Source organism: Sparus aurata, chromosome 1, assembly GCF_900880675.1.
Source record: "Sparus aurata chromosome 1, fSpaAur1.1, whole genome shotgun sequence".
Taxonomy (NCBI): Eukaryota; Metazoa; Chordata; class Actinopteri; order Spariformes; family Sparidae; genus Sparus; species Sparus aurata.
The window spans coordinates 32,881,524-32,896,746 of NC_044187.1; the positions used below are offsets into that span (position 1 = coordinate 32,881,524).

At 42.4% G+C, this 15,223-nt stretch overlaps 2 protein-coding genes across 2 annotated transcripts; both read right to left on the reverse strand.

The window, feature by feature from the left end:
- Window positions 1-97: 97 nt before the first annotated feature.
- On the reverse strand, window positions 98-5,564 carry LOC115580594 (cell surface glycoprotein 1-like). The gene is made up of 4 exons (XM_030415163.1): window positions 5,555-5,564; window positions 3,742-4,686; window positions 1,368-1,430; window positions 98-1,100 (listed from the first exon to the last, which is right to left on the reverse strand). The coding sequence occupies exons 1-3, from the start codon at window positions 5,562-5,564 to the stop codon at window positions 1,384-1,386; spliced, it is 1,002 nt and encodes a 333-aa protein (XP_030271023.1). The 3' UTR covers window positions 98-1,100; window positions 1,368-1,383.
- Window positions 5,565-6,736: 1,172 nt separating this feature from the next.
- LOC115591023 (transcriptional regulatory protein AlgP-like) lies at window positions 6,737-14,863 on the reverse strand. The gene is made up of 4 exons (XM_030432602.1): window positions 14,674-14,863; window positions 11,133-11,233; window positions 10,232-10,304; window positions 6,737-8,165 (listed from the first exon to the last, which is right to left on the reverse strand). The coding sequence occupies exons 1-4, from the start codon at window positions 14,744-14,746 to the stop codon at window positions 7,693-7,695; spliced, it is 720 nt and encodes a 239-aa protein (XP_030288462.1). The 5' UTR covers window positions 14,747-14,863; the 3' UTR covers window positions 6,737-7,692.
- Between the last annotated feature and the right edge of the window lie 360 nt (window positions 14,864-15,223).

A 15,223-nucleotide genomic window follows, 5' to 3' on the forward strand; every position in this document is an offset into this window, starting at 1 on the left:
GCACTCACATCCCTGCACCACAGTGTATGGCCACGCTGATTAATAACACTGATTATTAACACTGGTTCACGCAAGAATAAAGTCATGCACACTGAGATGAATGTTTGTACATCCCTTTATTTAATTCGTCTATGTGAGCACATTATCATGACAACACAGACATTGTGGTTAACAACATAGAATGCGGTATATTAACTATCTAATATATTTGTATAATACATAGTTAATATATGATCATTTATGCAGTGCACTGACAAACATTTAAACAAAGCATACACTTTTAGAGAGTTTGGAGGAATGTTACTGTCGAATGTAATCATCTAAGTGAAAGGGTGAACATCATCATAATAATTAGTTTGAACTTGTAAATAATGTATCAGTCTTTTGTTGTTGAAGGTAAAATATAGACAACAATAATACTAAAAAAAACAGAGAATAGATATGCACCAAATTATGGATATACTATGGATATCAGCTTCAAAAAGCAAATATTTGCACTGCCGTAATTTCTTTTTTATTTATTGTTGTAGCGGTTTCTTATGATAATATGTATCACTATTAAATTAGCAACATAATAAATATTTAATGGTCTTAAAACATGTAAATATTTTAAGATAGTCAGGAAAAATGCATGTCTTTGTGCCATGATACCGATGTGAGTGGGAAAATCACATAGGCTGTTATCAGCTTACAGGGAACATAGGTGCGTCCCCACTTTAAAATCTGGGTAAAGTTTGTATGTTGGTATTATCTATGAAAAGCAGTCTATCACAACATAACAGTAACAACAAGCCAAACTTATGTTCAGTTCAACTGGTCATGAAACGCTTTGCAAGTGTGGCACCTACAATATAAGACAAAAGACAAAAAGGGGAATCGTTCCACAACTGCTGATGAAGATTTACCAGAATCAGAAAGGGGACACTTAAAAAAATTAAATAAAACCTCAATAATAAGATTTCAAAAAAGGGCACATTATCTAGTTAAACCGGCAGCTAGTTCTCCTCATGCTGTTTTCGCCATCGTCCTGGCTTGGTTGTGGAAGGCACACTGTCTGTCATGTCATGACTGGGCTGTCACCACCACCATTGTCTCTGTAGCTGAAACAAACAAGGACAAATGGTTTGTATGGTTATGGCTGAATACTTGAGTTTACATGACTATGTTATGTTGCAATATAATCACCCTAGAGTTTAAATAAAAATGAATGGACACGGGAAGTGGGATCTAAATAAAAGAAAGTGCAAAGAAAAGTGGGGTAGTATACATGAGTCACACTGCCCTCAGTAACTCTGAGCATTTCTGAGAATGATGCTTATCCTGAAGCTGTCCAGTTTACTGTCTTTACAGCTGTGCTGCTTGTTTACCTTCTTAACTGTACTATTACATCACTGAGCAGCTTTTTACAGTCCAGACAGACATCTTTGGCTCTGTGGATACAGGCAGAAATACATCTGGTCAGAGCCAAATACAGTGAACGTCATATTGTTTTGTTTTTTTCAATACCAACATTGAAAAGCAGACAAGTGGGAACCAATCAAGCCACATTATATTATTCCGATGCTCAATGATTAGGATTTATTGAACCTGGGAATCTAGCCGCTCTCATCGACAAAGGCCCTTTAAAATTGTACTTCTGTGTGCTGACGGCGTTTCTGACAGTGTTTCAAATTGAAATGTGAACTATTCTGCATCTACACTCTAACCACCATGTCACCAAAGGGCCTCGATGATGAAAAAGGTTTAATTCTCTGTGTGCCACTTTCATCTGTGTAAGCTACTGGTTTTCATCCATGATCTCTGACTGTAAATATTGCACCATTTCCAGGACAAATAGAGATGCCTCTTTTGTATGTTTTGGTACCTGATGACAGATTATGGTGGTTAAGTGGTTGTGTCTTTCTTATCCCTTACTTTCCTATGCTTTTGTGTGTATGCACTAGAGTTGCACTATTTTTCCATGTTTGTGGATACTTGTCTGTCTTACAGATACCCTCTTTAGTATCATCCCTCTGATATATTGTCTTGTGTATAGTGTTTGATATTTCTTTTGTTAACCCAGTGTTATTAAAGCATGTTCCTGGTTGCCTCGAAGGAGCCTGAAAAAGAAGAAAGGCTGTGAGTGACAGCTGTATTTAAGCCAATAGAAGATGCATGGAGAAACATTCTAAAACATCTACGTCAAACGACTTCTGATGAAGAAATGCCAACAGAAAATGAAGGAAAAAGTAGGTCAAACACTGTTTTTTTTTTTCTTCTCCAAATGACTGACAGGCTGATCCTATTATGCCAAACAGGGCAGGCACAACTAAATATCGCTGATGAGATTGCAAGTATGCATTGAACACAAGCCTTTCTCTAATGAAGTCAAGGGCTGGACAACGTGTCTAAACAATCCTACGTTGACCTACTCCCTGAAGTATGGTCTTTCATTTTCTGGAGGCACCTCTTCATTATATACTATTTTAATCCCAAATTGGGAAATTCTTTTTTCCACTCACGTTACACACAGGTGCGCACACACAAACACACAGTGTAGAGGAGATGAGCGAAGGGGCTGCCACACATGCCACGGGGTCATTGCCTTGCTCAAGGGCACCTCGGCAATGCCCAGGATGTGAAACGGCATTCTCCAACGGCTGGTCCACATTGTTCTTTTTTTGGTCCCAAAAGTCCCACAGCCAAGTCCCTATGGACTGAGCTATTGCCGCCCCTAATCATATGATCATATGAATCATATGATGTAGATATGCTGGGTTTTAGTATACTTCTCTATGCATCTCCTATAGACTTCAATACAGCTGTCACCACAGTATGACACCAAAGCAAGACTCGGTGACATGTTGATCCTTTCTTCTTTTTCAGGTTCCTTGGCGTGCACTACAATTACTCTGCTTATTTATACACTTTTGTACATTTTGTATATTACTTTTTTCTATTGCTATTTAATATGTCTACGTTGTTCCTCTTATTTCATCGTGTTGTTATTGTCTCTGTGTATAATGCTGCTGCTACACCGGAATTTCCCAGCTTGGGATCAATAAAGTATATCTATCTATCTATCTATCTATCTATCTATCTTGCTCGCTGGTTTTAGATGTTTCCATACTACAGCACACCTGATTCCAATGAATTGGACAGACTTCAGCTGATGATGAGCTGATCATTTCAATCAGCTGTGTTGGAGCAGGGAAATGTTAAAAAATACAGGGCAGGGAGACCTTTAGAACTGGACTGCATTAATCCATGTCCACCATTGTCTCGGTTGTGGAAAATTACAGGTGGAACTGATAACATTAACGACGGCTCGGTTCCATTCAGGTATATCATCAGGCCATGTCTGTGAGCCACCAGGGCCCTGACACTGGCACACCCCAACAGAGTGAAGTGCTGATTGGTTATTTGTTGCCCTGTGTTTTGACAGTCAGTAAGTCTGCTGTGACAAATCATTGTTGTGCTGCCATCTAGTGTCTGAAAGTTTCACTGTAATGGCCACATGATGGTTTGTGATGATAGACTGTGACATGAGGGCAAACTTTTTTCAACATTCTTAAAGTATTATTTTGGTTGTGACTCACTTAAAGGAGAGGTTTTGTATTTTAAAAAGGTAAAACATAAAGCTTTTATCCAATACTGTTGTTTATTGTTTAAACAACAACACAAGTGTAGCTATTGTGTAGATTTATATATTATGAAAAGTAGGTTTGGGGTGTTCAGAAATGTCTCACAGCACGTTCTTACTTTGTCCATCCACCAGTGACTCTTCCTCCTTGGCCTCATGTGTTATATCCACAGCTCCCTCACTGGTCAGCTGTGCTGCCAAAGCAGCAGGTGGCGCCGCCTCCTCTGCTGCTGATGGAGCAGAGTGGCAGGAGTGGCAGTGTTTGGCCTCATGTGCAGGAGCTTCAGATGTAGGTCCTGGCTCTGCAGCTGGTAGGACCTCCAGGTCCACCCCTGAGGAGGCCGCTGCCAGCTGAGTCATGTTCACAACTGCTGCAGCTTCCACCGTCTCCTCTGCTGAGGCTTCAGCTGCTGCCTCCTCCAATAACATCTCAGGAGCAGGTGTTGTTTCAGCAGTGACGGGAGCATCCTCAGCTGGTGTGACCTCCTCTGCCGGTGTCATCTCGTCAGTCGGTGTGGCCTCGTCAGTCGGTGTGGCCTCCTCAGTTGGTGTAGCTTCCTCAGCTGACACGACTTCCTCAGCTAATGTTGCTTCCTCAGCAGGAGCAGCATCTTCAGGCGAGGCCCCTGTAGAGGAGACAGCTTCCTCTGGAGCAGCTTCAGGGACAGGTGCCTGATCTTCTGCCTCAACCTCACCCACCTCCTCCACTGTCGGGGCTGAATTAGTCGCTTCCTCAGGAGGAGATGCAGCTGCCTCCTCCTCTGCTGCTGCTGCTGCTACAGGAGCAGATGTCTCCTCTTCAGCAGCTGGAGCATCTTCATCTTCTGCATCAGCGGCAGCTTCTGCAGACTTCACCTCCTCCTCCTTCACAGCTGCTTCCTCAGCTACCACCTCTTCCAGGACTTCTGGCTCTGCCACCTCCAGTTTAGACTCCAAAACTTTGCCTTCTTCCTCTGCTTTCTGGACAGCATTCACCAGAGTCGACTCACCAACAGAGGCTGCTGCAATCTCAACTGTGGAGCCGGCCAAGATCTTTACAGCTGTGAGCAGATCTGGTAAACTCTCTGAAAGGACAGAAGGAGAGCAGAAAGTACTGACTCAGAGAGATTTGAAGTAGTAATAGTATAGAATACATAATACGTTCATACACTTCAACAGCAGTATATATGAGCTTCATGCTTTAATATCAACTTAATCTGCAACAATTCTGGTATTTTCTTATTCAGTTTAAGTAGGATAATCAAACACAAATGCCAAACATACTTTTTCCCACTTTTCTCTTAAGATATTGTAAACTGCTTATCTAAACAGAACATTTGAATTAATTTTATTTTGTTTGACAATTCATGCACTAAATAATAGAAAATTGGTCAAGAAAATAAAAATAGATTGCGAGATTATCCAATAATTGTGTTGCAGCCCTTGTCCATGCCTTATTTTGAAATTGCCAGAAATGCCAGGATTACCTCTGATATGTACAGTGCACAGTGGTTTACTCTGCAGTTTTGTATAAATTGCACTTACCATGAGTGGATTTCTATCACTGGGAGGTCTACAGTCACCACAGGTTCAGGAAATATTCTACAGGAGACTACCTGCCCAGTTCATGCTCCTGCTGGTGTAACATTTGTCAAAGTATGAAACATGGCACTTGTGAAAGCAGGTAACATCTATGTGGTAACATTATATACATGCCATGAAACAATTAACTGAACGACACGTGGGAATCCTCTCCAGAAGTGTTCATCTAGGATTTATACATGTCTAAAACATGTGAATTAAAGGGTAACTCCACCAATTTTGCACATTAAAGTGTGTTTACAGGTCTTGGGGAGTACTGCTGCATATGTGGAAAAATAAAATGTATAAAGCATTTTGTTGTCCCAGGGGAAGCTGCATTTAATCTGATGAATTGGTCTCTAGTGATGTTACCACGTGGCATTATGGGTAATGCAGGCAGTTTATGCCCTCCTACAACACTGTTGGACGGTTTAAAAACAAATGGTCAAAACAGAAGTACCAGAGATGTCACCCTTTTCATTCCACACATTCTTCCTTTCTTTTCCAACGCTTGTGCCTACATTACCCACAATGCAACTGAGCAACTTGGTGACATCAGTGGAGGCAATTTTTCAGATTATATGCAGCTTCCTCTGGAGCCACAGATTATTTTAAATAAAACAAATAATTTTCACATATGCAGTTTTACTCCCCAAGAATTGTAGTCGTACTTTAATGTGTGTCAAAGACATTTCCCACAAGCTGCTCAATTAATGGTTACATGGCCTTTGTATTTGCAGATAGTGAACATCCCTGGGTTGTCACATTGTCCCATGAGCCCGCTGGTCACCCCATCCCGGCGAGCTACAGGCTCCCTAAAACAAGCACTGTAATCTAGGATTAGACTTAACAGGTCTGAGTCTGCTTTTAACTGCACCTGTCCCGGGAATCCAAATAAAAAGCTCATACAAATCTGGTTTAATAATTAACCCTGGGGTGAAAGACAGAAAAAAAAGGTTAACACGACAGTAAAAGTGCATGCATAAAGAGTGCTTGCAGATTTTTTTCTTCAATTTGTTGAGCAGGACATTCCACATCCTGCCACACTGCATTTTGTTTTGCTCCACACAGACATTCTGTGATTGCTAATGGATTAGTTAGAGTTCACCATGTCTATATGAGAGGGGGTCAGGTGCTCTTTACAAAAGGAACATCAATATCCTGGAGAACAGTAGTTAAGGTGAAAACATTCTTCAAACAATATTTCAATCTTCCCCTTGAAGGCACAGGAGCATGAACATGACAGGAATTCTTCGGGAACGGGAGCATTTCTACTGGAAGTGGGTGTTTCTACACCTACGTCACATATTTACTGTACGTCAGTGTCTATATTCAAAGCAACAAGCAGGCCACAGTCACTGTGTAAACTCTAGGCCACGAAGTAGCCTCAGGCAGATACTTGCGCCAATATTGTTTGTTTACAACCCGCAGAATCTGAACGCAATTATTCAAATAAATGAAGTTTTCAAGCATAAATTCACAAAACAAACCTCGAGTGCTTTTAAAAAAACAAAAAACAAAACAGCAATAACATACGAAAAAAGAGAAACTTCATCTTGATACAATCCAGTGAGATTTTATTCTTTGAACACTTAACTGTTTTAAATGACAACTCAGAAACAGATGAATTATTTTTTTCCTGTAGTGTTCCCTGAAAGATTAAAGTTTCACATTAAAAAGAGTAAAGAAACAGTTTTACTCTTTAAGAGTAAAAAAAAAAAAAAAAGGAAAAAAAAAAAAAAAGAAGAGAAAATGTGCAAAAGATGTTACAGGATTAAAGAGGTGCAGACAGGAAAAGAAGAGCTCACTGGTTTTTGGTCAAACTTCAAACTGAGACTGCTGAAACTGAGTGAAGCACGCACTTTATGTTCCACCTCTCTACTGCATTATAATCCTAATTTTAGCAAAGACTGATGCGATGGAGCTGGAAGTCAACGTTTGCTGAGCGGAAGAAGTGCAAACGAGGATGAGAGTGAATAACTTCAACAATCAACTGGGCTGCATTCATTCACCATGCTGACATTTTACACAAGAGAAATGCAGTGCTGCTGTTTTAAGGGCACTTCAGAACATCATTTTTACAGAGAACATTAGACACAAACTCGGCTCTGTCACTTCTATCACCTAGTTCAACACTCCAAACCCTAACTGTTGAATTGCTCTGGTTGCATTCCTATGAAACTGAATTTTCCAAACTGAATCTATACAGACAGCCTGATGCAAATGTTCGGGTTTTGGAGCTTAAGGTTGGGGTGAGGTAAGGGAAGGGAGGAAATTGGAATCATGAACCCCCAACTGTATTCGTTAACCAACTGCAAGTTCCCCCCCACACCACCCCCCTGCATTATTCAAAATAGGGGTTCATGAGTCCTTTTTTCCTTGGCCCAGAGAGCCAGGACTAACTCCCAGCCCTCCTATCTGGGTGAACTGCAGAGGCAGCGCCGCTTTATGCAGCCACCTCTGCAGCAGGGGCAGCCTCAGCCTCAGGGGCTGCAGAGACAGTCTCTGCCTCAGCGGGGGGGAGCAGGAGGGGCTTCTTCTACTGCTGCCGTACCAGCGCTCTCTGCTGCGGGGGCCTCTGCCGGCGTCTCCACCGTGGCGACCACTTCCACCGCGACGGGAGCAGCTTCAGGAACTGCCTCTACGGCTACAGGTGCCGCGGCTTCTTCTGCTGCGGCTGGCTCAGCTGCAACCTCAGCCACGACCACCTCAGCGACTGCGGGGGCTGCTTCCTCGGCTACGGCCTCTGCGACAGGTTCAGCAGCGGTCTCCGCTACTGGTTCTGCAGGAGCAGGGACAGGCTCGGCGACGACCTCGGTGGCTGGTGCGGCTTCCTCCACGGGGGCGAGTTCAGCTGCGGGAGCTACCGCTTCCGCTTCAGTTGTGGGAGCTGCTGCCTCTGCTTCAGCTGCAGGGGCTGCTGCTTCAGCTGCAGGGGCTGCTGCCTCTGGTGCTGCCACTTCTGGAGCCGCTGCTTCTGGTGCTGCAGAAACAGAAATTGGGAAAGACATAAAACAAACCTTTCTTGACTCATCTCTCAAAGTTCAGTGTAATGTGCACCAGGAGAAAATTCAAAAAATTCATTTGAAGAAACAGATGTGCAATAAATCTTAGATTTTGGCTGATTAGATGTTTTAATAATCTCTGTTGATCAGTGGGTAAAGATATGGTCACAATGTGCAGCACAGCAAAGTTCTTAACCATTGTCTGACTCCTGACAGGTAATGAAGGGTTGAAGGTCAAGACCTTGCGTCTTTAAAAAGGTCAAAAAGGTAAAGCAGCATAATATGACTAAAGTGATAAGCCTAATCCCAACGTGGTCATCCTCAGGACAGAAATACAACTGCTGACCTCACCGTTGATTACAATACCGACAGGACATTCAGCTAGTAGATACAGTAGATACAAAAAAGGTGATGGATGGCAATTGTCTAATCAGTGCCCCTAAGAAAAACACAGAAAGCCATTTAGCAATTATAGATTGTATGAAAAAAACTGCAGAGTAATCGCAGAATGATAACTGAGCACTTTGGAGGGTTTTTTATCACCCAGGATTTATCAGAGCCCCCCAGAAAAAAGTCTGGATGGAAAATTAAAAATTGGCAGTATACTTAATTTTACCAGCCTTTGTAGCAACGGATAGGATTTAAATATAACTGGAATCTGTAGCTTTAATATCCATTTGGCTCAAAACATATGATGTTTTATGTCATTACCGCAGTCCTATATCCAATAAAATGCCCCGACTTTTAATGTCGTCTTCACTGCCGATCAGCTTATATTCATTTTGGTCCATTATGATAACATGTTTTCTTTTGCCTCATCAGAACACTATTTTTTAAGCCCACAAGCAAACGACCCCCATTTGGCATCATGCAGCTCAGGAACACAATATGTGCATGCACGAAACTCTGATGTGAACTCAGATTGATGTGGCAGGACAGTATGATCCGCGATCGCAAAAGCCCTTAATCACACCAACTTTATGTAATCAAGCAAAAATGTACAGGAAATGGTCACGGACTTGTCTTGATGCACAAAATGATCTCTAACCATTTTAAAGTCAAAGCAGGACAGCGTCCAGCACGGTAGGAAGCAGAGTTTTATGCTCCATTTGGGATCAGAACAACACTTCCTGGCTGAATGTACACTGAACCAGTGGCAGCCGCTGCTCATCCCAATTACAGACTAGTTGCTGCTCTGGGCGCAGAGCCATGATGTCTCCGGGCTCAAACTGGCTGAATAGACAAATAATTTGCAGACAGAAATCAAAACAGACAGGCAAGATCAAGCTATTGAGAGTGATCATTCCACCATGTCTGATATTTGGGTTGTGAAGCCAACTCTGAACTACAGCAAGTCCTTCTGCTTTCTGTTTCTCAGAACCGTTTTGGTTTAGTACTCCATCAGTACATACACTGGAGCTCAATTAAGATAAAAAATCAATGTCAATTCTCCACCAATACAGTTACCCTTTTAAAAAGCTGACCATCTGTTGAGCTCGATAGATTATAAAAGTGTTAAAGAAAAAAAGAGTGAACCATGTGATCTGGGGAAAAGGGATCCAAGTGGTTGTTCAGTGTTGTTTCATATTGTTAATTAGAGAGCTTTTGTCCAAAATCCAATGATTGGATATATCCCCAAGATGAAATTTTGTTCACTCACTCACCAGAGGATGAACTCTGACAGTTTTGGTGACCCCTTAACTTTTCAACCAGAGCATCAGTTATATTAATACTTTGGTTTATGACCAAATACCAGCAAAACTAACACCATTTAGTGCCAGTTAGCAAATACTTGGAGTTAGCATGCAGGCTAGCATGAACATAGACCATTCAAACTACAAGATCGATTTCATGAGTCATCGCATTCTGAAATGTGCCACCACTCAACTTATTTTGTTGCTGGCATGAATATATATTTATTGATTTCTGGACAATATTTGGCAACAACCACACCATTTGTAGTTTCTTGTATGGACGGCCTGGGCACCAACTAATACTCAGGAGGTTGATTGTGTATCTTATGTGCTGTGTGGCAGAAACTTACCCTTTGCTGTGGGGGCCATGCTGGCCAGTCTGTCCTCGTGTCGCTCAGTATCACCATTGACTGTCTTGTAGGCCTGAGAGAAAGAAGGCAGATATGCGCACATTACATTCCAGCACGCATCAAATGATAACATAAAAATACAGTAACAATCTTACCAACCACAACCCAACCCTGACATTTTGTCTACCATGAACTAACACAGCTGATACAGTGCACTTGTGCTTTGCCTGGAGCCTGACAGTGAACAGAAACAAGTCTGCCCAGACAATAGCTTTGTGTAGAGAGCACAGGGAACTTTCTATATCCCTGCCAGTGTCGGGACTGTGTGTAACAGACATCGCCATAGCGCAGTGTGTCCGCGTACTGCATGTTAACTGGCTCCCTGCCAACCAAGACATCCCAGTGTAGAAGCACAGGAGGATGATCATGAGTGCTGCCTTTTACAGTTGTGGTTTAGAATCAGAAGTAGAGGTCAACCTTTGCTCGGACGGGTACTCAAAAAGATTCTTCGCCGGGAAAAACAGTTTTCCCAAAATGTCCTGTAGATGGCAGGACATCATCAATTGATTATGATTGCATTTAACTGGATTTTAACTTTTGCTGGCAAGAAAAAAAGTTTTCCACAGCCAACGAACGCATCTGTATAAATGTAAATTGTATTAACAGAAATGTTATTTCCATTTGCATATGGTGTATGAAGAGATGAACGTTGTCACACATTAATGGAAATGTTTAGATTTAATTAATTTCAATAATAGCAGCCTGGACTTCCATATTTTCCATGTGGGTGGAATACCACTATAAGAAATCACGGCAGACAGACAAAGTAAATAATAACGTAGACTTGCATCTCTTACACAACTGAGATTTCTCCATTCCAGTTTCACATTCAAATACTCACATAGACAACTGCAGCAGTGAGGCCGCCTCCACACAGAACAAAGTACGCCATGTTGGAGGAACCACCGGGGACCCCAAAGGCCATGTGTCGCGCTGGAACCGCTAAGAAACAGGAGGGTAGAGTTACAGGGTGAGTTTGGAGATTTGAGAGGAGGCCGACCTTTAGCCAAGAGGTTTGAATTTACCGTAATGGATTTTAAATACTGGAACCGGGTGAATTGTTATTTGCACCGTTAATCAACCACCAACTGAACATTAATGTCATGGTATCCAAAACGAGCCTGAATTAGTGAACATCAGAGGGTGCACCGCATATCTGATCATTTGTGCAGTGTTGTACTTCTGACAGGACATTGAACAAAATGTCCACAAAGACCAGCGCATTCTGTGATAGCGTCAACATGTCTTCATCCTTTAATCCAGTTACACAATACAGCCCTGGTCATTTGTAGCAGAGGAGGTGGAAAGATTTAGCAGCAGCCAAGCTAAACACCAAATTGTCCCCTTAAATTAAACCCCCAGCAAAACAAACAAAACACTTCCTGCTTGAGCTTAGATTTGCATCGACAACTTGAAAAGTCATCTGGTGGGCTTCAGTTCATGCAAAATAGTCCCTCAATGCACATATCAGGACCTATTCAAGGATCTGTCAGATGCTTCTTAACACTCTGTTGTCGTGGAGGTGTGGCTGGCTCGGGGTGTACGCCATGTGAACAGATTTGCTGGTGTTTAAAGGATTGCCAGTGGTGCATGCGAAAGAGGCCATAAATAAAACAAGCCTGCATCCAAAACACTGCGTCAGTCTAATCTCTTCCTACCTAGACCTCACACACACACACACCAAAGAGTGAGTGCATGTACAAAGTCACTGAACATGCAACACCTTTAGCATGATTTACTCTCCTCCACGTGTGCACAAGCACGTGGTTCACTCAGCAAGCTGAGAAGGCCCTGTGAGGCAGTGAGGGAACACAATGTACAGCACATACACTCTTTTTGTCCTTCCCATGTTTCATGTGTGCAGGCAAATCATGTCACCCTTTGACTTTTACAATGACAACTGGGATCTATATGAAGACACGATTGTCCACCTGTTGCATTCGCAACATGTATAACCGGTCACAGGATATTTAGGTTGGTTCAATTAATAGATTTTTACCACCATCTTCTAGACTGCACATTTCTGAGTACAACAAGTTAATATCTTTATTCAATGTGTTAAGTTGTGAGGAGTCGCTCGTACAGATGAACCTGCATTAGCTGAGGCACCTTTGAGAGATTCAACTCATTGTTGATGTTCTGTGACCATCGTTTAGTGCGACTGCAGTGCTAATGCATAGATGTTACTCTGCAAGATTGATAATGATGAAAACAGGCAACAGTACTTGTCAATATGTTGTTGCTGGATATTGTTATTGAATTTCAATGCACGGTAGGGTGAGAGCTTCTGAGGGCCTGTGCAAAATATTTTGGTTTTTAAATAAAAGTTGTCACAAATACCACAAACCTGATAATTACTGGATGGAGTATTCTTTCACCATTTTTTATTTTCCAGGTACAGGTCAAAGGAAGTTCAACAGGATGAAGCTCACCATTTGTTTGTCAGACATTATGAGCATCTTATCAGAAACATGGCTTTTGTTCAGCCGCTTTAAACTTTGAACATTAAATTGCAACAACCAGGACTGATTACATTACAGTACCTACACTCGCCAGCTGTCCAAAATCACAACGACAGTTGAATGCCAACGCTCTTAAACGAATGGATGCGGAATAAGCAATTGTTTGCTAGCAAGTTTGTCAGTGTTCTATTCACATATCATATTGTTCCTGCTGCCCACAAGTGGCAAAAAAAAAAAAAAAAAACACCTTCGTAAATACTTAAAATGAAACATTGTGAGCCATGGATATTCAGTGTATGCTTTTTTTATTGAGGGGGAAAACTGTTCTTTTAATATTCATCTAAACAGGCGCTAAACTTTATAGCTTCAGCTTATTCCGACGTTACATTCGCTTGACTTAAAGACAGAGAGCGAGGGTAAGCTAGCCAGTCAGGAATCGTCCCAACAGCACCGCTAACAGTCGACAATCAACGGCTTTGCAAGAAACGCGCAACTCCTATAAACCCACAGTGTTCCATTTTTAATCTTTTTTATGTGACAATTTTGTCTAGATGAAACACACAGTAAATTTGTGTTACTTTTAACATTTACCCCATTTTTAGCCTTTATGCTAAGCTACATGGCAGCTGGCTGCGGTTTTATATTCAAACACCATATTACAGGTGATAAATGAATGCAACTTTGTGTGCCAAACAAAACAGAGTTGTAAACAGCCCTGTTGTGGATGCCAGTGTAGCATTAATCTCTTCTAATACCCATGACACAGCAGCCCTATGCAGGGACAAGGCCAAGTACAGGTTATTTATACAGGTAAGCAGTTAATCCCCGCAGTGAGGCGCAAGACTGTAAAAAATGGACACGCATGTCAGGCAACAGCAGACAAGATGGCCGCTCTGCTGGAAGCGACACATGTGTGTAGACGTGTGTACACTTCTGTGGTGCTGCAGTCTGTCAGCTGCCGTGTGCTCTCTGAGACGGACGAGTCCGGACAGCCACAATATGTAGAGCTGCAGGACAACCGGGACTCTGAAGAACAACGGTGGTCCTGCAGGTAGACTGGATGTCATCTGCACCATCAGTCACAGCTTCACCAGGAAAGTACAACAACTGTTTGTTCACAGGCTGAAGCCCACATGCTCAGAGCCAGAGTAGAGGATGATCCAGGCCAGGACGCATGATGAGAGAAAATGACTTGGTTGTTGCAATTATTATTATTATTATTATTATTATTATTATTATTATTATTATTATTATTATTATTATTATTTGATCTTCATACTCCGGGGGGGTTATATTCCTGCAGGGCATTGCTGGTCCAGCACACAATAAGACGTCCTGGGACAAAGTGTACCCACGAAGACCACCAAGGATCACTTGTGGGCAGTTACCATATAAAACCTCGCTACGAGCTGCAGAGTTACATACTTGCATTCAGAATCAAGCGCGCTTGATGCAAAGTGATAATAAAGCCAAAATCCGGAGCAGAGACAGGGGGGAGTGATGCGCTCTTTCATAACCTGTGTGCAAGAACTGCATGTTCCCAAAGCAGGACACACCTCCTCGCCACTGAACGCATGCACAATGGAAAGCGCACGAATGTATGTCTGTGTGACATTGACGTGATGTACCTTTATAAAAGTGAAGTGAAACTTTAAAAAAAAAAAAAAAAAAAGAGAGAGAGAGAGAGAAATGGATGAGCAGGATTTATGCACGAGATTAAATTTTAAAGCCACTGCGAGTGTTGGATGACACTTCGGACAGCTTTACAGGACACTCATTCAGAAATCCTTGAAAACTGCCCTTTAATTTGAACCCAGACGTGCTGGAACATGCACGACGCGGTAACTCTTTTTTGTAATTACTCTACTTAATCCGACGACCAGTCAAAAGAAAAAGTGATTAATTGAAAACCTGACTCACCATTTCTGGATGTGGGTTTGAAAGCCCTCCGTGCCAGCGGCCCGACTCTCATCAACGCCCGTCTGCAGAACATGTTCGCTCGGTTATCAGCAGCAGGTCAGCGACTGTGTGTCCGTGAGTGTGCAGCAGCTTTTTAAAAATGACAAGAGGAGGAGCACTCAGCTGCTGTCGATTGCTGATTGCAAAGAGGACACCCACTTTCACGGAAAGCTTGGATCACTGGCGCGCCCCCTACAGGCGAAGTATCAGAATAACGCGAGGCTGTAAAGACCTCTAACGTTACAGCCAGTGTTCTGTTTGTTGGTAACTTCAGCATAACTACTCAGTCCTATTATGGATTTATAGTGACGTCATTGTACACGACCTGATCTGACATTTATTCTGGGCCAGATTTTGAATCGTTTGTGGGAAGTGACATGCTGCTCAGCCCACTGGATGAAGTTTCTCCTAAAACGACATGCAGTCATGTTGACTGTGCTGTTTGTGTGCAGAGGATCACACATCTCTCACGCTGGTTACAAGTGGATTACAGACCCGTGTGGCTGCACGG

Bases quoted from the DNA above. Each gene is read 5' to 3' on its own strand.
- LOC115591023 (XM_030432602.1), bottom strand. From the start codon at position 14,746: ATGTTCTGCAGACGGGCGTTGATGAGAGTCGGGCCGCTGGCACGGAGG. The intron at 11,234-14,673 runs GTGAGTCAGGTT...CCTGTTTCTTAG, and splicing joins CAAACCCACATCCAGAAATG to CGGTTCCAGCGCGACACATG. The intron at 8,166-10,231 runs GTAAGTTTCTGC...CTGTTTCTGCAG, and splicing joins CATGGCCCCCACAGCAAAGG to CACCAGAAGCAGCGGCTCCA.
- LOC115580594 (XM_030415163.1), bottom strand. The intron at 1,431-3,741 runs GTAAGAACGTGC...CTGTATCCACAG, and splicing joins GTCACTGGTGGATGGACAAA to AGCCAAAGATGTCTGTCTGG.